A 25,497-nucleotide genomic window follows, 5' to 3' on the forward strand; every position below is an offset into this window, starting at 1 on the left:
TAAAATATGTCCTCAGGCCCACAATTTCCTCCTGTCTCTCAAAGTGAGCAAAATTGGTAGAGATCACAAAAAAAGACCCTTAATACAATTGTTATAAGGAGTTTCAAAAATTAAAGAAAATTAACATAATCACTCTCAGTTAAGGAGTTCACTCCTCCTGCAGATTCAGCCAGCAGCTCAGGCCAGAGGTTCCCTCAGTTCCTGTCCTGTCATCTGAGTTCTGTCCCACAAACCAAAATACCAACAGCAAATCCCTTCTTTGATTTTCTGCTTCAAGAAACTCCACCCTCAACCTCACTCACCCTTCCCCATACCTTCCCTGTCCACTACCCCCTCTCCTCTCTGTCTTATCTTTTTCAGTCTAAGGCTATTTATAGAATTTCTGCAAAGTTTTATGAACCAAAAGACATAAGTCCATTCTACAAGCACACTTGTCTAATATCATCAAGATTTCATATTTCAGAAAAATTCTCTGAAGTACTATACATTCAATCTGCACCCACTTTAGCATAAACATCATTGGAAATATTTGATATGGAATTACTCCTGAAGTCATCCAGAAGTTAAGTAATAACGTACTCAAGATAACCCTGGCCCCTCCTTTACTACACAGCACCCCACCAGAGATCTTCCCCTTGTTCCTTGCAAGACCTCCCATTTCCTCCTCCTTACCTAGCTACCATGAGCTGCCTAAGAAAGCACACTCAGTAAGGAAACTATAATTAGAAGTGATCACGGACCACCCCCTAGGTACACATCAGGAGATGTCCCACCAGGCCTTGCACTCAGGTTTCCATCCATCTCCTGGGAAATCCAATTCCCACATGATCTTCATCTCTGACTGTCACCCCCACACAGGTCTGGGCATCACCAATCTCACCCTAGCTTCCTAACCCTACCCTCCCACCCACTATATCCAATAAAGCTCACCAAATCCTCTCTTGTATGCCACCTGCAAAGGCTGTTTCCTTTCAGCTGTGCCTGAAACCTGGAAGTCCCCTCAGCACACTGGTTCCTTGCGGTCTGCCTGGTAAGGCTTTTGTCTTCCTCCTACACTCACATACCTCCAAGCCTAAGATGAGACAGGTGGCCCCCTTGCTTCCCACTGCAGTCTCCAGACCATTCTGGTCCTTCCCCTCACACACACAGTGCTCCTCTGCTGCTCACACCATCTACCTCCAACTACATCTGTACCAACTTTCACTGACTGGAGTTGCACAATCTTTCCCCTTCCCAAGACACTCTCTCGAAGATCCCAGGGACTGGCTAACTGTCTTGCAGTATACTACTAGCACTGTCTTCACTCTGGTTCCAACATTTATATATATGATGCCTGACTCCTTCATTTCTAATGAGGTTGTCCTCTACCCTACCTCTGCCGCCCACACCCACAGCCAGATCCTAGACCCGGTGGTTACTTACAATCTCCCCACCTGCAAGCCTCAGTTTCAAGCAATCTACTCTCTCGTCACCCACTATTTCTTATCCTTCCCGCCCACTCCTTCTGGAACCCTAATTCCAACAACTCTTCAACCTTACTGCGTCCTTGGGTCCTTGAATCCAATAACCCCACCATCTTGTCACTATCTCTGATGCCCCTCAAGTCCTCACTTCCTTCCTTTCTCAATTTAGCTTCCACAGTTCCTCTTTTTAATCAATCCTTTCACTGTCCTTCAACCCCTCAGCCTCTTTCTCCCTCTAACATATTCATGTAATAAAACCCCAGTCTCAGTTTCAACCCTGATTCAATTGAAAGTATTTATCAGAGCACAGACCATGTACTGGATACAAAAGATTTTTTAAAATTTTGTATTAAATATTTAATGCACGTGAAAAAAACAAGTTTTATATATACATAATTTATGATGTATAATAAACACCTTAAATCACCCACTCAACAAAAGCATCCAATCCAATCAGGCTTTGACACCACTCCCCAACACTGCACTAAGGAGTTCCACACCGCTAATCCAATGGCCAATTTTCACTTCTCTCCAGGGCCAACAGCAGATACACATGTAATCTGTGCCCAAGCACCACTAGCCTGGTCCATCAGAAGGAAGCGGAGTCCAGAAGCCTGACATAAAACTTCTCGATATATGTTGGGGCCTAAAGTGTATATTCTCCTATTGCAAGTGATATATTTTGGATATCTGTCCCCTCCAAATCTCATGTTGAAATCTGATCCCCCGTATTGGAGGTGGGGCCTGGTGGAAGACAGATGGATCATGGGGGTGGATTCCGCATGAACATCGTGGTACTGTCCTTACAGTAATGAGTGAGTTCCCTCTCCATTCGTTCCCATGAAAACTGATTGTTACAAAGAGGCTGGCACCACCTCCTCTCTCTTATCATGTGATGCCCACTCCCCTTTGCCTTCTATCATGAATGGAAGCTTCCTAAGGCCCTCAAAACAGGAAGATGCTGGTGCCATGCTTCTTGTACAGCCTGCAAAACCATGAGTCAAATAAACCTCTTTTCTTTATAAATTACCCAGTATTCCTTTATAGGAACACAAAGGGACTAAGACCACAGGAAATGAAACAAAGTCATCTTTTAGCTCCACTGACAGGTTTGTTTCTTACATACAATTACAGCCATGTTGTACATGCTAGTTATACTAGTTTAAATTATTTAAAAAAATCCATAAATATATATTCAAAAATTTATCATAACTGAGCATTTATTTCCACAAGCATTCTCCATAGTATTTTAAACTAAAAACTGAGAGCAGCCTGGAGCAGACACTGTTGCTTTCTCTCCAGCTCCTTCACCTCACCCACCACCCACAACAGACCCTCCCTCTTCCTAACAGAGCCTCCATTTGCTCAGGGATCTTCTCCTCCACAAAGCAGTGCCCCTCTCAGAAGCTGGCCTGTTCCCAGTCCCAGAGGGAGGACCTGATACTGCTGAGCCAGTTTTGGTGGCAACATGCCCCTTGCCAGTGACTCAAGCCTGTGACCCAATGCTGATCAATACAAAACAATAAGAAGTCTGATGAAGATAGCTGAGACAAGCTTTATTGATTTTAAGGAATAAGTGTTCCTCTTTTTCCTGCCTTTGGCTATCATTCTGTCTGAGTGCAATGGCTGTGGGCATTTTGCCACCCTGAGGACAAACCGGCCACACTAAGGATGGCAAAGCCAAGAGGTGGAAAGCATCTGGACTGTCAACATCACCAAACCCATGAATTAACTAATTCTGGGTCCTCCCTGCCTTGGAGCCTCTTTTTATAGGAGAAAGAAATTCTTATTACTTGCTTATATTTGAGTTTTTTGTTACCTACAACCAAAAATATCCTTGTAGGCAGACAGCTGACATAAAATTTGCCAATTCCAACAGGAAACAAACACTAGTGTCAACTGAAAAGATCACAGAAATTATAATACTAATCCTACTTCATTTCTGAAGGCATATTGTTTTCATTTCTTTACTCCTATAAAGTAAACCAGATGTACAACATCAAATTCTTAGAAATCAGATAAATAGTAACACTTGGTTAACCAGGAGTGACAGTCCTTATGTAAAAGTAATTCTGTATAAAGATACAGTCCAAATACTTAGTGTTAACCTTTTTAAAAGTACAGCTATTTTTACTTAACATTTTTGACACACACTTCTCAAATGCAGGATTCTAAAACTTCATTTTTAACACATATCAAGTACCAATATAATAAAACGTACTATACAAACTGATATCAAAATCAAATGTGAGTTATATTACATTTTATTTCTCTCTCTTTTAGGAATCAAGTTTCACCAGATATTTTAAAGTCAATGCATACTTGGATCTCCTTTTCTTGATCTGTATTGGAGCTAGTCTACATTATAATCAAAATCGCTCCTGAGGGGAAAAGTTGGAGACAGAAATAAAATGACCACAGCCTAGGAACTGTAGTCACCTCTACTCCCCCTAACTAAGGAGGCAAGAAAGTGACGAGGAGAGTGTTTACAGCTGTCCAATAATGTATCATGTCAAATAATTATGATTGGTGGTAATAACAGCTCACAAAACAGCTTTGTATACATTGACTCAACCTCCAACAACCACAGGATAGTGGGTATCATTCTTATCCCTACTAGAAAGGGTAGGTCACTGCCAGGACTCGAACCCAGGCAGTCAGCCTCCCATACTGTTCACCCAATTAAGTGTAATACTAATAGAAAGTTGGCTGGGCATGGTGGGTCACACCTGTAATCCCAGTACTTCGGGAGGCCGAGGCCTGCAGATGACTTGAGCCCAGGAGTTGGAGACCAGCCTAGGTAACATGGTGAAACCCCATCTCTACAAAAAATACAAAGATTAGCGGGACTTGGTGGTGTGTGCCTGTAGTCCCAACTACTTGGGAGGCTAAGATGGGAGGATGGCTTGAGCCTGGGATGTGGAGGTTGTAGTGAGCCATGATTGAGCCACTGCACTCCAGCCTGGGCAACAGAGCTAGACCTTGTCTCAAAAAATGAAAAATAAAATTTCAAAAAAGATATTGTAACTTTAAAAAAAAAGTGAGAGAGGAAGTTAAGGGAAGCATGCCTGGAAATATATTTTGTTTTATTTTGTTGTAAAACAAAAAGAACACAGGAGAGACATGGCACAAGTCACAGAACTAAATAGTTATTAAATACAAAAGTACACCCAGAAGTTGGTTTGTTTAAAAAGTACACTAGAGCCAGTTTGCAAGGGAATGACCTTCCTCCTAGACAATTCAAAAGGGTGGCATTTCTGTGAAATTAACTCAGTAAAGACTGAAGTGGCTTTCCCCAAGGGACTGTCTTAACCTCCAGGAAATCATATTATCCCCAACTTATGAGCAGCCTCCAATATTGTCACCTCTGCTGTGTCCCTAACACAAGAAACCGAAGGCCCTTTTGGTCACTGGGCAGTCACTCACAGGCACACAATCTGCTAATAGCATGTGAAGGCCTGAAACTCATGACCTGAAGGATGGGTGATAGGGAATTTTGTTATAGGAGTCCAGTGGAACATGCTACAGCCATTTAAGTCTTAGGTAATTCTTCACTTACTGATGTGGAAAAATATCTAAGGCTTTAAGTCAAAAACATAGTGTTAGACCATGCAGAATGACTATTCATGTAAAACCGTGTTCGTGTGTGTAACCGAGGCAGCAAGCGAGGCAGGTGCAGGGAAGAGAGAGAGAAAGGAATACACCCAAGCAAGAGCCAGCCTAGAAAGCACATTCACTGGGATTTCAGTAATGCTCGGCAGGGGACTGCAGAATTTGAGGACGCCTTGATACCTAAATTATTTTTCATATATTCACATTATCTAAATGTTTACAATGAGTATGTAAAATTGTAGAACCAGAAAAAAACTATAAAGCTGTTTTGGGGGTACTTCCAGGGTGTTCGAAAAAGGGATTTTTTTCAAAACCTGAATATTTACCACAAAAAACTCATCAGTCACAACACCAGGCCATACTTTTCTCCAAACCTGTCTTACTTTTAACTTTGAAGAAACCTTAAGACCCAAACAATATATAAAAGAGTATCTTTACCAATTCTAAAATGTTGTAAATAACAGCAAATGACTTAAATTTCCTCTGTTCAATTTTTTAATTATACTCCTTCTGTAACAGCACATACATGGTACATTATGCTTTGGAATGACCTAGTGATTTAGAGGAGCTTTGCTGCCTTTGTGTTTCTCTAGACATCATTCACTGAAAAGGATAAAAAATAATAGAACCGGGCAGAAAGACATTTCTCTGTCCAGCCACTCAGCAGCTAGCACTGAGTAGGCAAGAGCAAATGTTTGACACTTTTGAAAGCAAAGAAGTGATGAAATTTCCAGTCACAATGAGACCCATTCCCAAGACCTGGAAGCCTTAGTCCATGTGAGTCAACCTCTCCTCGTTGTGCTTAAACCTGATGCTGACTGACTGTCAACTGACAGAACAGAAGCTTCTTCACAGCACACTATAAAAGTGCTAAAGAGATGGTTTATGCTCAGAAATGATGTCTCTGGAAGAATACATATGATTCTCCTTCTGTATATAGCTAACCTAATACTGTCATATTTTGAAACACCACAGCCAACTTTCTGAATAAGACATAAGGTTCAGTTAGCAACACTGGTTCACAGAATTATGTGTTTGCAATTAACACTGAGCCAAAGATCAAGATTCCCTCAGGTCTTTCCACTGAGAAAAGACCAACATAAAGCACAACTGGGGTCCTAATTTAGGTGGATATCTGATGTGGAGCCAATCTGCAGTGTTTGCTGCCTTTTGCAACCAGTCATATTAAATTGTTGGTGTACTGACCCATCAACATTTGTCTGGTCTCATTCTTTTCCAGCCACTGACAGATCTCCATGTTTTTGTCAGCAGCAGGAGCACTTTTTAATGCGCCTGTTCTCTGCCTGTCAGTAGAGTCGGGGATAACAGCAAGCCCGTCTCCATATTGCTACAAGTTCAGACCACTGTGTGGGCCCATTACATGGCCCACTATACTCCAGCTTTGCCAACCCACTGGCCACAAAGTGTTTCCATCCTGTCTTCTCATCACTACTCGCTGCTGCAGTAAGGAGGGACACAGGCTGTCTGTCCCCATCATCCTTAACACCTATGCTTGCTACAGCTTCTGCAGCCACTCATTTCTCTTCTCTGGCACTGCTTCTTTCTTTCTCTTCCCTCTTCCCTTGTCTGCCTCCAGTCACTGGTCAGTTTTTGGGCAAAAGATCTGACCTTTTATAATGTAAGCCAAAGAAAGCTTTGTTACAAAGCTTGTGGTCAGAAAACCAATCTCTGGTAAACTAACCAAGCAAGTATAGTCTCTATGAGGGAACCACATTGATTCCTTTAGACCTAAAGGTCAGCTCTGATCAATCCTCTGCTCTTAGCCCCACTGGAGTGCCCCATCTTATCTTACTTAGAGTAACATCCCAAGTCCTTACTGGGATGCCAAAGTCCCACGCCATCTTACCCCTATCTCCCCTCTCCCACCCTTGCTCCTTTCCTGGTTCCTTCTATCCTCCACCCCTCCACCCCTATTGACTTCCATGAGATTTCCAGTCTATTTATGACTCAGAGCCTGGTACTTACTGTTCCCTCTGCTTAGAACACTATTCCCCAAAAATAATCACAAAGCTGCTCCTTTGCTTAACCCAGGTCTCAGTCCAAAGCTCTCTTCAGAGAGGCCTTCCCTCACCCCAATATCTAAATAAGCATACACGTACCCTTATCAAGCTTAATTTTTCTATCATCATTACCTGAAATTGTATCATATATTTGTTATTTGGTTTTTTTGTTCTTGTTTTTCAGAGATGGAGTCTCATTATGTTGGCCAGGTTGGTCTTGAACTCCTGGCCTCAAGCAATCCACCTGCCTGGGCCTCACAAAGTACTAGGATTACAGGCATGAGCCACTGCACCTGGCCTGTTATTTATTGTCCATCTACCCTAATAGAATGAAAGTCCCATGAGCACTAGGGCTTCATCTGCAAATAGCAGGCAACTCAGTCACTATATGTGGAATGACTTTAAAAACAGTGGAAATAGTCCAAGCTACGTAGACCTAAAGAGTGGTCAATCCCATTTGTTAAAAGGGCAACCCTTTACTCCCATCAAACTAGAAAAATAATCCTCTCACTTAAGCCTGGGAGATCAAGGCTGCAGTGAGCTGTGATCATACCACTGCACTCCAGCCTGGGTGACAGAGACCGACCCCTATCTCAAAAAAATTTTTTTTGTGACAGAGAGAAACCCCTATCTCAAAAAAATTTTTTTAAATTAAAAAACAGAAAAATAATCCTCAAATATGACTCCCATAATCTTAAATAGAATTTACAGAATGTCATCTAAGCTTTGCTCAATAATATATGATTATTAGCACAAAAGTCAATGAACCTCTTGTGGTACAAATAGGCATGGGCAGAGCTACAAGCAGTTCTGTTCTGGGAGGGAATGTGCCAGAATGCCTTTTCTCTATTCCTCTACGTTCTCGGAAATACAGGAGCCAGAATGAGATTCCATCTCTAGGAACAGGACAAGTGATCCAGGCTGGCCAATCACAGTACTCCATCTCTAGGAACAGGACACGGGATCCAGGCTGGCCAATCACCGTACCCCATCTCCCTCACCCAGTGATTGGTACAGGAATGGGTACGGGCCCTAGGGGAGTGGTCACACTCCTCTCAAGGGTCACTAGCTGCCAGGACATGTCAGGCTGGCCATACTAGGGACCATCACACCTGTACCTGGCAGAGTTGGCCTGAGAATGAAGCAGAAGCACAGAAAACAAAAACACAGAACCAAAGGTAGAGACTATTTTCCACCAAGTGGGGAGGTGGGAAAAGAGAGAGTGGATATGAGACTGAGTAAGTATCCTGACCACATCCCTGTGGACAGTCATCTCGAATGCCAAACGTTCCCTTAGACTGTTTAGTTACGTATGTCATTAAATCCCTCTTTGGCTTAAGTTAGTTCAAGATGGGTTTCTGCCACTTGCAACCTAAAGTCCTAAGTATTACAAATACAAATATACTCAACATATACTACCCTTCTAGTGGAGCAGATTAAGAACAGAAAAAAAAATGCCTAGTCTGGTTAAACATATACATACAGGTAGCTGTCAAGAGCTGGGGAAAGGAGGGAGTAAGGAGTGAATGCTTAATGGTTAGTTTTTCAGGGGTGATGAAAATGTTTTGGAAGAAGATAGAGGTAGCAGTTGCAAAATGCTGTTAATGTACTAAGCACGACTGAATTGTTTACTTTTAAAAGAGTTTTTTGTTTTTTTTTTGTTTTTTTTTTTTTGAGACAGAGTCTCACTCTGTCGCCCAGGCCAGAGTGCAGCAGCTCAATCTCGGCTCACTACATCCTCCACCTCCTGGGTTCAAGGTTTTTGGTTTTTGGTTTTGTTTTTTGTTTTTCTGAGATGGAGTCTCACTCTGTCGCCCAGACTGGAGTGCAGTGGCACGACCTCAGCTCACTGCAACCTCTGTATCCTGGGTTCAAGTGATTCTCCTGCCTCAGCCTCCCAAGTAGCTGGGATTACAGGCACCCACCACCACACCCAGCTTATTTTTGTATTCTTAGTAGAGTATTTTGTATTTTTAGTTTCACTATGTTGGTGAGGCTGGCCTCGAACTCCTGACTTCAGGTGATCTGCCCACCTCCCTCCCAAGTGCTGGGATTACAGGTGTGAGCCACCATGCCTGGTCTAAAATGATTAATTTTATGTTATGTGAATTTCAACTCAATAAAAAAAATTAACATTCAAACAATGCTGCAAAGCACTTCTTGATGGTAGAATAGGCTTTTGCAAAAGAGGAAATTGGGTTAAATGGGATATACTTTTTTTTTTTTTTTTTTTTTTTTTTTTGAGACGGAGTCTTGCTTTGTCACCCAGTCTGGAGTGCAGTGGCACGATCTCAGCTCACTGCAAGCTCCGCCTCCTGGGTTTACGCCATTCTCCTGCCTCAGCCTCCTGAGTAGCTGGGACTACAGGCGCCCGCCACCTCGCCCGGCTAGTTTTTTGTATTTTTAGTAGAGACGGGGTTTCATGTTAGCCAGGATGGTCTCGATCTCCTGACCTTGTGATCCGCCCGCCTCGGCCTCCCAAAGTGCTGGGATTACAGGCTTGAGCCACCGCGCCCGGCTTAAATGGGATATACATTTTAAAGATCATTGATCTGTATTAACAAACGACTTTTCAGAAAGATTGTTCCAAGTTACAGTCCTATCAAAAGTGGAGACAGCTCACACCATATACTATCATCAGAGAAAAAAAGACAACAGCAAATTTGCAAATATAATGGATAAATACATTTTAATCTCTAAGTTTATATATTTAGATTACTAGTGAGGAACAAACACTGAAAACGTTCTTATGGGTCTTAGCATTTGTCCATTTGCAATTTACATATACATACATTTTGAACATTTATTTACTACAATTTTTCTTGCTAATTACACGTAGTTTTTTATGTATTATGTATGTAACTATTTCTCCTCTTATAACTTTCAAATATTTTTCCAGTTCATTATTTATTTTTTACTTCAGTTAAAGGTGATATGTCGGTTTCTATATTTATTTATTTTAGGAGCAGGAAAAGAGAAAAGGAACAATTCTTTCGAAAACAAATATCTGCAATATGACACACACAGACAAAGACACAGACACATGTTGAGGAAGACTAGAGGATATTTTACTTCCACTCCAGGAGTTCAGCATAAGCTATACCACATCAAGCCTAACTGGCCAAATGCATCCTCATCTTCTTAGATACTATAGAGTCCATGGAATAGAGACAGTCTGCACTGTTTACACCAGGAATATGACCAGACAGAAATAAAACACGGTGATCCCGAACAGAAGTTGTAAAGAAGCAACGTATGTCTTCAGTTCCCCTCTCTTCCATGCAGTTTTGAAAATACTATCAAAGATTTCATTTAAAAATTTTTCCCAAATAACCCCATTTAAAAAATGGGCAAAGACATGAACAGATACGTCACAAAAGAAGACATACAAGCAGCCAACAAACATATAAAAAAGTGCTCATCATCACGAATCATCAAAGAAATGCAAATCAAAACCACAATGAGATACCATCTCATACCAGTCAGAATGGTTATTAAATAGTTAAAAAAAAAAAAATGACCGATGCTGCTGAGGCTGTGGAGAAAAGGGAACACTTACACACTGTTGGTGGGAATGTAAATTAGCTCAGCCACTGTGGAAAGCAGTTTTGAGTTTCCCAAAGAACTTAAAAGAGAGTTACCATTTGACCCAGCAATTCCATTGCTGGGTATATACCCAAAGGAAAAAATAAATCATTCTACCAAAAAAACCACATGCACTCATATGTTCATCGCCATGCTATTCACAACAGAAAAACATGGAATCAACCCAAGTGCCCATTAGTGGTGGACTGGATAAAGAAAATGTGGTACATATACACCATGGAATACTACACAGCCATAAAAAAGAATGAAATCATGTCTTCTACAGCAACATGAATGCAGCTGGAGGCCATAAACCTAAGCGAATTAATACAGGAACTAAAAACCAAATATCACATGTTCTCACTTGTAAGTGAGAGCTAAACACTGAGCACAAGGGGACATAAACATGGCAACAAGATACACTGTACACTACCTAGAGTGGGGACAGAGGGAGTGGGGTATGAGCTGAAAAAAACCCTATTTGGCACTATGCTCACTATGTGGACGGTGGGATCCACACCCCAAACCTCAGCATCATACAACATACCCACGTGAAAAACCTGCACATGTACCCCCTGTACCAAAAATAAAAGTTGAAATGTAAAAAAACAATTTCCTCACTAGCTGTAACAGGTCTTTGACTGGGGGGAATGTGACTCAGTTTTGGTTTTTATAAATTTAAAACTTTACAATAATCTCTCTCCAATTTTGTTCCCATGAAGGAATATCTGGGGAATTTGCCTAAGCCTGCCCTTGCCAACAGCTCTCCAGCATTGCTGCCCCTCTTTCCCCCAACCTTCATCAAGGTTTACAAACACCAATCTCTCTCCCTTTGGTCCACGGAAATAGTCTTTCTTACATCTATTCCCCTTAGAATCCAAGAGATTGGTCTGATAATGAATGTGTGTAAACAAAGGAGATTAGAGAATTCATTTGGGAGAAACCACCACTCTTAATTCATGATCTTGAATCATTAATTTAATGTTGGAAACTTCTGACTGATGAAAACAATCTTTGGGGCGGGAAGGCTTTCAGGAATTATTTAAGCCATGATGGACCAGCTCTGCTCCCCAGTAGACTTAGATCCAGCTATTCAGAAATTACATTTTTGGTTGGTGGTTTTTTTTTTTTAAAGTTACTTATTCTAAACTAAGATTGCAAGCTCTGGTATGCCTAGTGCTATGCACAATGTCTGGCACATAGTTTGTGTTGGACATATAACTGCTAAGTGAATAAAGGAACTTGAGCCAGCTCCCTGGGTTCAAATCCTGATTCTGCCACTAACTGGATGTGTAACCTTGAACAAGGTTCTTAACCTGTCTGTATCTCAACTGTAAAACAGGGATAATGATATTCCCTATCTCATTTGGGCAGATTAAATGCATTAATAAATGTAGAAATATTTATGGCACTGTTCAGCACATAAAAAGTACTAAATAAATATTAATTATTATTCCAAATAGGGGAGTAAGTTATCAAGAGAAATCAAGATGAAAAAGATGCTGTTCAGGTTCTCTATGTACTTATAATTTAGTGGGAAAGAACACGTATAAGGCATGAACACAAATAAACATGGTATGGGCCAGGCTCAGTGGCTCACGCCTGTAATCCCAGCCCTCTGGGAGGCCAAGGCAGGCAGATCGCGAGGTCTGGAGTTCAAGAACAGCCTGGCCAACATGGTGAAACCCCATCCCTACTAGTAATACAAAAAAATTAGCTGGGCGTGGTGGCATGTGCCTGTAATCCCAGCTACTGGGGAGGGTGCAGCAGAAGACTTGCTTGACCAGGGGAGGTGAAGGTTGCAGTGAGTGGAGACCATGCCACTGCACTCCAGCCTGGGCGACAGAGCAAGACTTTGTCTCAATAAATAAATAAATAAATAAATAAATAAATAAATAAATAAGCATGGTGCGGCCAGGCGCAGTGGCTCACGCCTGAAACCCCAGCACTTTGGGAGGCTGAGGTGGATGGATCACAGGATTAGGAGTTCAAGACCAGCTTGGCCAAGATGGTGAAACCCCGTCTCTACTAAAAATACAAAAATTAGCCAGGCACGGTGGCAGGTGCCTGTAATCCCAGCTATTCAGGAGGCTGAGGCAGGAGAATCACTTGAACCCAGGAGGTGGAGGTTGCAGTGAGCCAAGATCACACCACTGCACTCTAGCCTGGGCTGCAAGACTCCATCTCAAAAAAATTAATAAATAAATAAGAAAATAAGCATGGTGCAAAGTGAAAGGCCATTAATACCAAACAAAAGGTACAAAGTGCTGTGGGAATTCTGAGAAGCGATACATTCAGGGCAAGAGGATGAAGAAAGCCCACATGGAAGATATAAAGTGTTGGCACTGTCTCCTGGAAAAACTGTAGATGGCAGGATGGACAACAGCTTCCAGAAAATGGATGGTAGATTAGTTTGGGTTCTCTGAGAAGTAGATGCCAAGACGGGGTTAGACATGCGAGAGATTTATTGGGGAAAATGCCCATGGAGGATAAATGAGAAGGAGCTGGTGAAGGCAGGGAGAGGATTTAGACCATGATGCAGGTCTGACCCCTGGGAAGGGGAGTGGGGAATGAAGGAAGGTTGAGTTGGAAGAGTGTCAGACTTCAACACAGTTCTGAGAAGGTCTTAGGCCAACAGGAAGTCCTCAAGCCAAAGTGGCCCTTCAGAAGCATCTGAAGTGTGTAGGAACAGGTAGCATTAATACTCCTGTAGTGCTCAGTAATGGGCTAAGAGCTTCCCAAGGGAAACTAAGCTTTGGCTCAAAATTGGTAGATTCAGGGAGCAGCAGCTGGGGCCATCAGTCAATCATGCTCCCCACAGCAGGAGAAGCAGCACATTCTTATGGCTGTCATAGTCAGGCACAAGCAATGTCACAAGTACCATGCTTGTACTTTCAGGCATGGCTAAGGTTCAATGAATATGTGTCATTACTTGAAATCAAACACAATATCCATGGGCTCCTGAACTTTATCAAAAGGGATTTTTTTAACTTAACCATAATTATAATATCAAAATTTGATTACTACTTTGTCCAGGGGCAGTGGCTCACGCCTGTAATCCCAGCGCTTTGGGAGGCCGAGGTGGACTAATCACTGGAGGCGAGGATTTCAAGACCAGCTTAGCCAACATGGCAAAACCTTGTTGCTACTAAAAACACAAAAATTAGCCAGGCATGGTAGAGCAAGCCTGTGATCCCAGCTACTCAGGTGGCTGAGGCATGGGAATCGCCTCAACCCAGGAGGCAGAGGTTGCAGTGAGCCGAGATTGCACCACTGAACTCCAGCCTGTGTGACAAAGGGAGACTCCGTCCCAAAAAAAAAAAAAAAAGATTACAACTACTTTTAAAATAGCTGTGGTTTCAGTTTCTAAAACAATATAAAAGACATAAAATGGTTATGAAACATCACTTTTCTGAAAATTAAGGCTAAAACCCTGAATTGAGGATTCAGAATGAACTCAGAAACAATCTACTAAGAATCTATACGGTAAATCCTTTAAATGACATAATCTCTCTAAAATTCCTATTTTAACTTTATCAAATTCTCAATTGCTAGATTTTGTTAGTGGATTCTGGATCCTCTCACCGGAAAATGCTATTTGTATTGACACATTCAGGAGGCTTTAACTATGTAAAATAACCTGTATTGAAGACCACCTAAAATACATTCACAAATAGATATTTAATAAATTTCTTTTATAATTAATATGAATTGATTGCTTAAGGTAGCAATTTGATTAAATAAGAATATGAGAAGACGTTTTGCAAAAGCGTAAACTGGTACATGAATTTGAGATACCAACAGAGTTACATTTTACATGCGGTTAAGTCATAAGAAAGGCAAAAGTAGAAAAAATTAAAATGATCCTTTAACTCTGGAGTCATACCCAGCAGGGGGATGCTCTCACAGTGAAAGGCACAAAGGAAAGAAGACTATCGGCGACACGGCGGGTACCCATGTCCCACCTTAGGTCCGCTCTAGGGCACATGGTCATTGAGTGGAAGGGCATACCACATCTGTGCTACTTAAACTGGCCTCATTCTATATGGATTTTCCGCCTTCTTAGTGAATATTTAACATAAACGTTAAATGCATTTTTCAGTCACTCCCTAAGGAAAAAAAACAAAGCCTTCCAGATAACAGATGTCCTTTTTTTAAGAGGTTATGTGGCACAGAAGAGGGAGGAAGACATATTTAAGTTCCCATCACCACATGAGTGAGAAAACTGGCTCAGCAAATGACTTCACCTGTTACCTTCACAGAGGGGACAGAAGCCATGGTGTGAGAACTCCCTCCCTGTCCCCATCACCCAGCACCCCATTCCTACTTCCTTCAAGTGGCCTTAGAAAAAGAGGTGTCCCTCTTGTTAAGCCTGATCTCTCACCCCAGGCTCTCAATCTCACTGCAGATGATACCATTCTGCATTATTATCCCCCGTTTCTTCAATTTCGCTCTTTATTAGTTACTTCCATATAAACTCAAATTCCTCCAGTTCTAAAAAAATATAAAAGTCAAATCTCCATACACATAAACACCTCCATGTTAGGTGCTCTTTCAAATGCAAGACCCAGAAACATGACTCAAGCTAGTTAACATGTTACCAGTTCCTGCAACTGAGCAGCTCAGGATGGACCTGGCAAAGACACGGCCAAACTCAGGACTCATGGGCTTCCTCTCACTCTCCACCTCTCTATTGTCATTCCCTGTGAGTGTGGAATTCAATTTAAGGCACATGCTCCCCACATGGTGGGAAAAACAAATGCCAGCAGCCCAGACTATATCTTCAGGGCTTGCAATCCAAAGGAAGGGAGCTCTCTCTCTCCCAGCATCTATGTTTCAAATCTCAGAGGAGAATGGGATTCTCAGACACTAAATGGGAAGAGACAGGATTTGGCTCCTCTTCTGCTTAAAACTCTTCACTGGAGTCCCAACATCTACCTACACCATAAGTTAAAACACTGTGCACTTAACTCCATGGTGCTACACACCATTACCTTTGCATACGTTCCTCTCTCTATAATACCCTCATCCCCAACTTGTCCCCCTGGTAAAATCCTTTATCAATTATTCAAAACCTACTTCAGACCTAACCTCCCTAAAGAAGCACTGGCTGGTGTCTCCAGGAGGTCTTGCTGCTGTTCCTCCTCTGCACCTGTACCCACCTCTATGGTTCCACCACACTCCTCAGTGCCACTCAGAACCCTCGTGGTAAATTTCATTGTTTACATGGCTATTTCTCCTACCAAACCATAAATCCTGGGCTTGTGCCTTATTAACATCTAAACACAGACTTACTTATGTCAGACATGCAGGCAAACACATACGCACTCACATACTCTTTAAAACAATGCTTGTGACTTGATTTTTGTTGTTGTTGATACACGGTCTTGCTCTGTCACCTAAGCTGGAGTGCAGTGGCACAATCAAGGTTCACTGTAGCCTTGACCTCCTGGGCCCAAGTGATCCTCCAGCCTCAGCCTCCCGAGGAGCTGGGGCCACAGCACATGCAAGCATACCCAGCTAATTTCTTCATCGGTTTGTAGAGAAGGGGTCTCACTATATTGCCCAGGCTGGTACTGAACTTCTGGGCTGATCTTCTCACTTAACCTTCACAAGGTGTTGGTATTACAGGCATGAGCAATAGCACCCAGCTTGATTTTTTTTAAATTCAAGGACAAGATAATTGTTTAACACATTATATTAGTTATTCTTAATTTCACAGAACAATAATTTATATGTCTTCTTTTTAAAAATTTTTAAAATTCAAATTGAAACAATTTGCTATTTTGAAAGTCAAGTTTTTTGTTGTTGTTGTTTTGCGTTTCTTTTTGAGAGTCTTACTCTGTTACCCAGGCTGGAGTGCAGTGGTGCGATCTCTGCTCACCGCAACCTCCACCTGCCAGGTTCAAGCAGTTTTCCTGCCTCAGTCTCCCAAGCAGCCATGCCTGGCTAATTTTTGTATTTTTAGTAGAGACGGTGTTTCACCATGCTGGCCAGGCTGGTCTTGAACTCCTGACCTCGTGATCTGCCCACCTCGGCCTCCTAAAGTGTTGGGATTATAGGCGTGAGCCACCGCGCCCGGCCAAGTTTTTTTCTAAATAAAAAAATTATTTGTAGTTCTATCTTGATACTCAGTTTGGTAACCAAAGATCAGTACTCTAAACACCTAGTAAAAGTATTATGCCTGTCCACAAATAAAGTACTTCCAAAATAAAAATCCAAATTACAAAAGTTTACAGCAAAATATTCTAGACCTACCAAGTATCTCCCTTCTCAGAGTAAAAGATGGAAGCCAAACTTTTTTAGTATCTTAAACAAAACATCTGAGCTCGGACATTTACCCTGTGTTCACTTTTCTCACATCAGAAGTCTAGACAACCTCAAGCCTTAGAGGGAGGGATGGCGTATTTGTGCTACATATATGTGTCCAAAGTTCCATTTACATTCCAGAGGTTATAAATGTAATTGATGAAAAAATAGCAAAGGAAGCATTATGACAAAATCACTTTGTACCAAACAAGGTCAGCTGAGATAGACCATACTAAGACTGCCTGAAGAGTCTGAAATTACTCCTCCCAGCTTTGTTCTAGTTGTAGAATGTCCACGTGGCATTAATGTCCATGCAAATATTTATCACCTGCTAGGCCTGCCAAGGTTACAGGGAAGGCAATGAACACTAAAACACTGGAGGAGACTGTTTATCGTCTGCCCATGCTCCAATCAAATATGATAATCCTAAGTCTCCCTAGAAAAATGCAGAAAAATGGACCAGAAAGAGAGAAGCCAACATCACAGCAACATTTTTGGGAGGCATGCAAAAATTGCTGGGGTTTTGTTTCTATGTTATCATTCATTCTACTGGATAAATATATTTTCTGATATGTAAATTTCCTTTTGAATCAGATAACTAGCAGAAGCATAACATGACCTTGATAATCAGATGAGTCTCAGCTTTCCCGCTTGCTAGCAGACAAGTAGCTATTCTCACTGAGCTTCAGTTTCCTCAGCTGGGGAGAGGAACACTTCCTTTGTTACAGTTGCAAAAAGATTCAATGAGGTCATGATGATAATAACCAATAAAACTAAACATATGACAGCATTCTATCATTTCATTAAGGTCCAGATCCCATGTCCCACACCCCTCCACGCCACTTGGATCTTGCCTTTTCTTAAACTCAAAATGTAGAACACCAAACTCATCTTTCCCATCCTTGCCCAGGATCCCTTCCCAATTGTTCTCACTCTGTAGATGACACTCCTATTATCCCAAATACCTACCAGCAATTATCAAATTATAGAAAGGTATTTATTGGTAGTCAGACTACGGTGAAAATGGCAGCCTCAATCCTTGCTGCTAGCAGGGCCAATGGAGCAACACTTAGTAAAGCACTGTGAATCGTCATCAAATGTTCAAACCCAGCAATCTTACTTCAATAAAATCTATTCTAATGAAATATAGAAAAAGCTGCTCCTCAAGATGTTTACTGAAGTACTGTTTATATCAGGAAAAGGGAAGGAAGAAAAAAAGGAAAGAAGGAAGGAGAGAAAAGAACACAATTTAACAATCCAGGAAATGGTAGGCTAAATTATGGGACACGGTCTTAACAAACAGTTGTACTTAAAAATGAGAGGAACAAAACATGAAAAATGCTAATGATAAAATAAAAGACATTTAAAACTGTATGTCAATTTGTTCCTACCTAGAGCGACATATGCACAAAACGAACTATATGACAATGCTGTGTTTTGCTCTGTTTGTATATACAGCATTTGTGAGAGACGATTCTCTACTCCGGTCCAAACCTAGGTCACAATTTGACCTGAGTCTGGCTTATGATCCCCCAGCCAGCCTCAGCTTCTGCTTGTCAGGCTACTGTTCCACTCATTCGCCAGGACCCTACCCTACCCCTGGCCTATGCAGGACACTGTGGATATCCTCCGGGCAAAGGTCCTCAGTGCCCAACACCACACCTCGCTACTGCCCCACTGGACACAGTGAAAGTCAGGCTGGTTTCCTTACCCTCCTATATCACTGCCACATTACTTCCGCCACCAGCTCTTCCATCTTCCCTTGGTTGGAACTGCCAAATTCTAACCTTGCTTTCCCAAATTCTAACCTTGCTCTGTCCAGTGCAGCCACTAGTGACATATGACTAATGAGCACCTGAAACACAGCTAGTGTGAACCGGTATGTGCTGTAAATATACAATACACAATGAATTCCAAAAACTTCGTATGAAAAAAAGATGTAAAAAATACTGATAGCATTCTATATTGATTACCTGCAGATATATGTTAGAAACATGGACTTAAATAAAATGCATTATTAAAATTAATTTCATCTGATTCTTTTTACTTTTTAACATGTGGTCACTAAAAAACATTAAAATTGCACATATGGCTCACATTACATTTTTATTGGACAGAACTAGTCTAACCATTCTTTGGATCCCAGCATGAGTAAAACGTTGGTATGATTTGGCTGTGTCCTCATCCAAATCTCACCTGGAATTGTAATAATCCCCATATGTCGAGGGCTGGGACGGCTGGAGATAACTCAGTCATGAGGGTGACTTTCCCCATGCTGTTCTCAGGGTAGTGAATAAATCTCACAAGATCTGATGGTTTGATAAACGGGAGCTCCCCTGCACAAGCTCTCTTGCCTGCCACCATGGAAGACATGACTTTGCTTCTCATTCACCTTCTGCCATGATTGTGAAGCCTCCTGAGGCATATGGAACTGTGAGTCAGTTAAACCTGTTTCCTTTATAAATTACCCAGTCTCGGGTATGTCTTTATTAGCAGCATGAGAACAGATGACTACAAACCTCCTTAAAGATGCCCTTATTTTTGTGACATTCTTAATTATCTCTTTTGTTCTTTGAAATCCTATAATGGATTCTATCATATACCCGACCATCTAATTACATAACACACCATAAATTTACTATTATTTTGTATCTGTTCTTCTCACTATATCAATCCCATTTCTACATCCTAATTTGGGACTCATAGTAAACACTCAACTTTTAATTAGATACACTATCTGGTCAGGCATGGTGGCTCATGCCTGTAAGCCCAGCACTTTGGGAGGCTGAAGTGGGAGGATTGTTTGAGTCTGTAAGTTCAAGACCAGCCTGAGCAACATGGCAAAACCCCGTCTCTACAAAAAATATAAAAATCTGGCTGGGCATGGCGGCTCACACCTGTAATCCCAGCACTTTGGGAGGCTGAGTCGGGCAGATCACCTGAAGCCAGGAGTTCAAGACCAGCCTGGCCAACACGGTGAAACCCTCTGTCTACTAAAAACACAAAAATTAGCCAGGCCCGGTGATACGCACCTGTAATCCCAGCTACTCAGGAGGCTGAGGCATGAGAATCACTTGAACCCAGGAGGCGGAGGTTACAGTGAGCCAAGATGGCACCACTGCACTCCAGCCTGGGTGACAGAGTGAGACTCCATTTCAAAACAAAAAAAAAATGAGCCTAGTATAGTGGTGCATGCCTGTAGTCCCAGCTACTCCGGGGGCTGAGGTGGGAGATTACTTGAGCCAGGGAGGCCAAGGCTATAGTAGTTGAGCCAAGGTCAAACTACTGCACCCCAGCCTGGACAACAGCGCAAGACCCTGTTAAAAAAAAAAAAAAAAGACAGGGAATCTTTGCTGGAGCAATATGGTAATACAGAGGATTTTGTGGTTTTTGTTTTGTCAACAGTGTAGGGAGAACTGGAAGTCACAGGACCTAACTGCTCTTTGTTCTTCCTCTAACATAAGTAAAATCTGCTCCATGTCTTGACACCATGTGTCAAACTGGCCTGTGCCTCAGTTTACCCCTCTGTAAAATAAAGTTAATCATAGCAGACCAGTCTATAATATATAGCCAGGCCAAAGTATCTACATCCAAATTGGAGTTATTACCATGACACTAAGAAATACTCTACTTCCACAACTAATTTTATGTTTCTCACCCAGTTGTTTTAAATACAGACTACTTTTTAGGAAAGAGAACAAATTCATCACTAGTATCAAAAATAAGAAAGACAGAAAAATTACCTATCAAAATACTTGTCCAATCCTATTAATGGTGGGAGCTATATTGGGAAAGGAAACTGTTAAAGGCCTACTTCAAGCTGAAGTCATTTATTCATCATACTCACAATCATCCTTGAAAAGGCAAACATTACCATACCCATTTTACAGAGCGAAGAAACCGAGGTTCAAAGACAGGCTACGTAACTAGCTCGAGTCATGAAGCTGCAGGCAGCAGGGACAGGCTGCAAATACCCAAGTCAGTGGCATAATCTTTGTGTACTTAAAAAAAAAATCACTATTATCACTTCAAGATAAAATATATGAAAAGCAAAAGTGTTATATAAATACACACATAAAAATACAATAGTAATTACTATTCATTTCCTTCAAATAGTTTCCTTGATCTTGGCTTAATTCCTAACTTTTAGTTCAAGAGGCCTTTGTTTTCTAAGCAGACTTTTTTTTGAGTAGCAACCAAATAGAATATTGGGATTAGGTAGGAACTAGTGCATTAATGTACTATTTCTGAAGTCTTGAATAAATCACAGGAGCAAGTGAAAGTTTACATTAAATATTATGACTAGAACTCCTCAGACACATTTTACAAAAATCTAGTCCCTACAAAGATCACAGTAATAAACAAAGCAAACTGGGCCACTCCTCCCGTAAGTATATCAACAAAAATCATACACCTAAGGAAATATAAAAGAACCTCTCCATGTTACAAAACTGAGGTCATGATGAGTTCCGTGAAATGATAAAAGGAAGTTCCCTAAAATAAGAAACTACACCTTAGAGTGAAACTACAATTCCACAAACTTGAAAAGAAACAACTTTCTCAGAATAGGAACAATGTACTGTGTGCTAAGAAATAACCTGATCTAGGTTTACTTGATTCTGCCTTTATAAAATGTAGCCAACTTAATCTTGCAGACCTGAACAGAACAAAAGTGTAAATGCTAAAGCACAGAAAAAGGCTCAAAGTATCAAATGCTTTAAAACACAGCTCAACTCTCCTTTATCAAAAATGTCCCTGCAGTAGGTGTTAATCAGTCACTACTAGGAACTCCACACAATGCAACCTGTGTATTGTGCAACCTGTGAGTGCATGGTATCTACAGGAAGTAGAAAATTCAGTTTATCAAGAACACCACACTTCACTCTCAAAAGTCTTGAAAATGAATCCCTGTAACAGTAACTAATTTACATTTCATTTCAAACTGAACAAGTCAGTGTAACCTCAAGGAATGTGAGACTGTGAATAACTTCACTTGGCCAAATCAGGTGTGGTTTGGTTTGGCTTGGGTTCTTTTCCCCCTCAGAGGTAGAATATAAATAGAAATAATCAGCAACTTCTGATCTCATGAACAAGATCTTTATTTAAAATCCTCACATGTTAAATCATTTTATACAATATTCTTTCAAGTGACAGACACATTAGCACTAGGCAATTTTTGTGAATTTTAGGACTAAAAGACACCTAGAAGAAACATAAGGTGTTCTTTCCTTCGCCACCAAATACACAGGCAAGTAAGTGTGTCTATAGACAGCAAAGGTGTTTTCATCCTAAAGAAAAGACTTAGGAGGCAAAAAATACAGAAAACAAAACATAGCCTAGGCGAACCAGCTACAGATCACATGCAGCAGGTGACAGGAGGTCTTGTGGACACCTCACACCCACAGGGGTGAGCTACATCACAGGTCAACTCCAAGCCCACCTGAGCTCCTCAGAACCTCCACCCGGCAGGCCATAAACCAGAAGGTGGCAGACACCATCACTGTCACGCTGATAATAAAGGAGAAGCAGCCTCCCTGAACCCAAGAAAACCACCCTTCTCTCCAAGCAGGAAGAGAAGGCCCCTTCACTCCAAGGACACAAAGAAACTGAAGCAGCCAAACCCAAAATAAAAATTAAATTTAAAAAGCAGCATGGGAAAACAGATAAATCTGCGCTGGGATCACTTGGAATCTCAGTCTATTTGGGGTCTCACACTCAAAAGTAAAAAGAAAATTTAAAAGGAGGATGACAGAGATGAGAGCCCAATTAGGTCTGTGCTGGGTTCACTTGGGGTCTCGGTCTACTTAGAGTCTCAGACTCAAAAATAAAATTTTAAAAATGAAAGGGGGAGGTGACAGTTCAATGTGTGCGCGTGATGACCACTTGGGATCCAGTTCACTTGCTGGGAGGAGAGGGGACAGGTACCCCTGTGCCCGGCCTCCAGGTTCTCCGGGAGCGCAGGCGCCCAGCGAGAATCTGGGCTAAGTTTAACTCGAGGGCGACTGGAGCAGTGCCCGAGGGCCAGGCTGCGGCTTTCCGGAAACAAAGCCCCGGGGGTCCAAGCCCAGATCCAGGGAAAGGGGTCGGACGCCCACCTATCCCCCTCCCCAGCCTCCCAGCCACCGACCCCTGCCCAGAGGGGCGCCCTCCCAGCAGGTGCCCCTACCCCCGGTGCCCCGACCCCCGCGCCCGGCGCGCGCCCTACCCAGCAGCGCCCGCAGGTGCTTCAGGCGGGTCAGCACGTCCTTCTTCGGGTCCAGCACCTTCTGGGTGGACTTCTTCACATCCCCGTGGCTCCTTCGAGAGAACATCCCGCGGCAGGAAGCCCGGGCCCCGCCGGCGGGGCAGTAGGCGCCTGCGCCACGCGAATCAAAGCATAGGGTCGAGGCCGGCGCGTGTCGCGCGGGCCACTCGCCGCCCCCAGCCGGGCTGCTGCCGCCGCCGCTGCCTCAGCTGTGGCTCCAGGAAGGAGGGGCGGACCGGTCACGGCGAGGGGCGGGGCAGGAAGGCGGTGTCGACGCGGGACCCAAGGCCCCGCCCCGCGGGAGGTGCCTCCCGGCCCCTTGGGCGCTACGCACGCGCACACAGCCCGAACTCTCCTCGCGGGACACTAGCCCGTCCGCGCCAAAACTTAGAAGGGACGCGCTCAGAGCGCCGAGGAGGCGCCTCGAATCACAAAGGAGCTTCTCTCACGCACACGTTGTACTACAAATCCCGAGATGCACCGCAAGACAGTCCTCCAATCAGGCTGGCGGCCTTCGGCACGATGGGAGTCAATGGGCTGGCATTGGGCACGTCGCCCCGCCCTGCCGCGGGCCGCAAGTGCTCCTGGGAAATGAAGTTCTCCAGCAGGCGACGCGCTGCGACCTCCTTTCCAGGGTCGCAGAAGCGCAGGGCGGCCCCTGCCCGCCCTCTGCCCCGGCAGCCTAGATCGTCCGTAGCGTCACTCTATCTCCTGCGCGCGCACCCCATTTTCCTCTAGTGCAACGTGAACTACACACACACACACACACATCTCAGTGAGAAAAGTGTCAAGGCTTTTCAAATGCAAACTATTTTTAGGTTTAGCTTCTGGATTCACACCAGGGAACGAGTCGAAGCCCCTCTGACCGTGCCAAAATCGCAGCTCTAATTTCACACTAAGATGAGTGGCTTTGGCTCTAAGGAAGAGCGTGCCCCGGTGAGGAGTTCAGCTGGCCCCTTGGTTCCTGGAACCCAGCCTCATTTGGGGTATGGAGGTCGCTCGCTCAGGGGGCTCCTTGGGATCTTGCCTGTTTGTAGGAAGGGTGTGTTCTCTGTGTTGTGCAAGCCACATGGCGATCCAGTAGCAGAACCAGAAATAGACCCTGAGGGATCTGACTCAGGCCTGTATACTTTTTAAAGCCAGGCGCCTATTCCCTGGGGCAAGACTTTGAGCTGGAAGATGGTCAGATTTCTTACACCGTAGGATTGTATAGTGGCATCCGGATCCTGCAAGTTTTGACATCCTTTCAGCTTTTTCAGCAAGTACTTAAGGTAGAATCACGTGGTTTCCATCCAAATTGGGACAACACAACTGTCTTTTTCTCCTCTAGCTGAGCTATAACTTGAGGGAAGAGACAAGGATTTACACACCTTTGTATCCCCATCCCTGAGCACAGTATTTGGCCTGTAGGGTCACTCAATAAAAGTTCATTAAATGAAATACAATAAAAAGCTAAAATAGTCCTACATATTTCAACCAGGCAGGCAAAAAGAACAAAAAAAAAACTAAACAGTTTTAGAGCATCTCTCTATTTTTAGACTTTTGTAATATTCCTTCGTATGGACACATTCAGCAATAAAAAAGAACAGGCTACTGATAAACCCAATAGCATGGATCACTCTCAGACCCAGAGATGAAAGCCCCATGTTCAAGATGATGGCAGAGCGGCCCTACCAGCCTGAGTTCCCAGATGACAACACACACCAGGACCACAAACCTCCAAAAGTGCTGCAAGAGAGCAAAATAATGTCTTATCTTAAGTCAAGGCATTTTGAGAATCTTTGTTACAGCAGCTGAGCTTGTATCTGATTACACATAGCAAATCACAATGTTCATTGTCCAATTCCTTTAGGAGAAGATAACTTTCCTTATACTGACTGAAAAAATAGAATATGCTTGTCTTAGGAAACTCCATTTTTTTTCATTGCAAAGCAAGCTGCCATCATCATCAAACGTTTATTCAGCACCTCCACTGTGTAAGGCATGATTCTAAACCTTGGAGATAAAAGATGTATAAGGTGCATCTTCCTGACCTCCAAGGCTTCCAATCCAGTTGAGGAGGCTGAGCGATTAGTTACCTGTGGGAATAAATGACAGTGTACAGTGAACATGTGATACTGTCAAGCTTGGTAATGCCAGAAACAGGCATCTGTGCATATAGATTCATCTCACCCATCATATCCAGCCTTTACCCAGTAATGAAAATGTAGAACTCCAAATCTTCTCTTAAAAAGGAAGAAACATATAGTATTATTATCTTGGT

The 25,497-nt window shown here is 42.7% G+C and overlaps 1 protein-coding gene across 4 annotated transcripts in view; it reads right to left on the reverse strand.

The window, feature by feature from the left end:
• RALGAPA2 (Ral GTPase activating protein catalytic subunit alpha 2) overlaps window positions 1-23,567 on the reverse strand; it is a 328,251-nt gene extending 304,684 nt beyond the window's left edge. For 2 of the 4 annotated variants that reach the window (XM_007961465.3, XM_037993998.2), the window contains exon 1: window positions 23,196-23,563. In XM_007961465.3, the coding sequence (XP_007959656.3) occupies window positions 23,196-23,301 (106 nt within the window). In that variant the 5' untranslated portion in view covers window positions 23,302-23,563. Of the gene's footprint in view, window positions 1-23,195 lie in introns of all 4 variants that reach the window. The other 2 variants (XM_073008649.1, XM_073008651.1) reach the window with 2 other exon arrangements.
• Window positions 23,568-25,497: the final 1,930 nt, after the last annotated feature.

This window comes from Chlorocebus sabaeus, chromosome 2 (genome assembly GCF_047675955.1).
Source record: "Chlorocebus sabaeus isolate Y175 chromosome 2, mChlSab1.0.hap1, whole genome shotgun sequence".
NCBI classification, from domain to species: domain Eukaryota; kingdom Metazoa; phylum Chordata; class Mammalia; order Primates; family Cercopithecidae; genus Chlorocebus; species Chlorocebus sabaeus.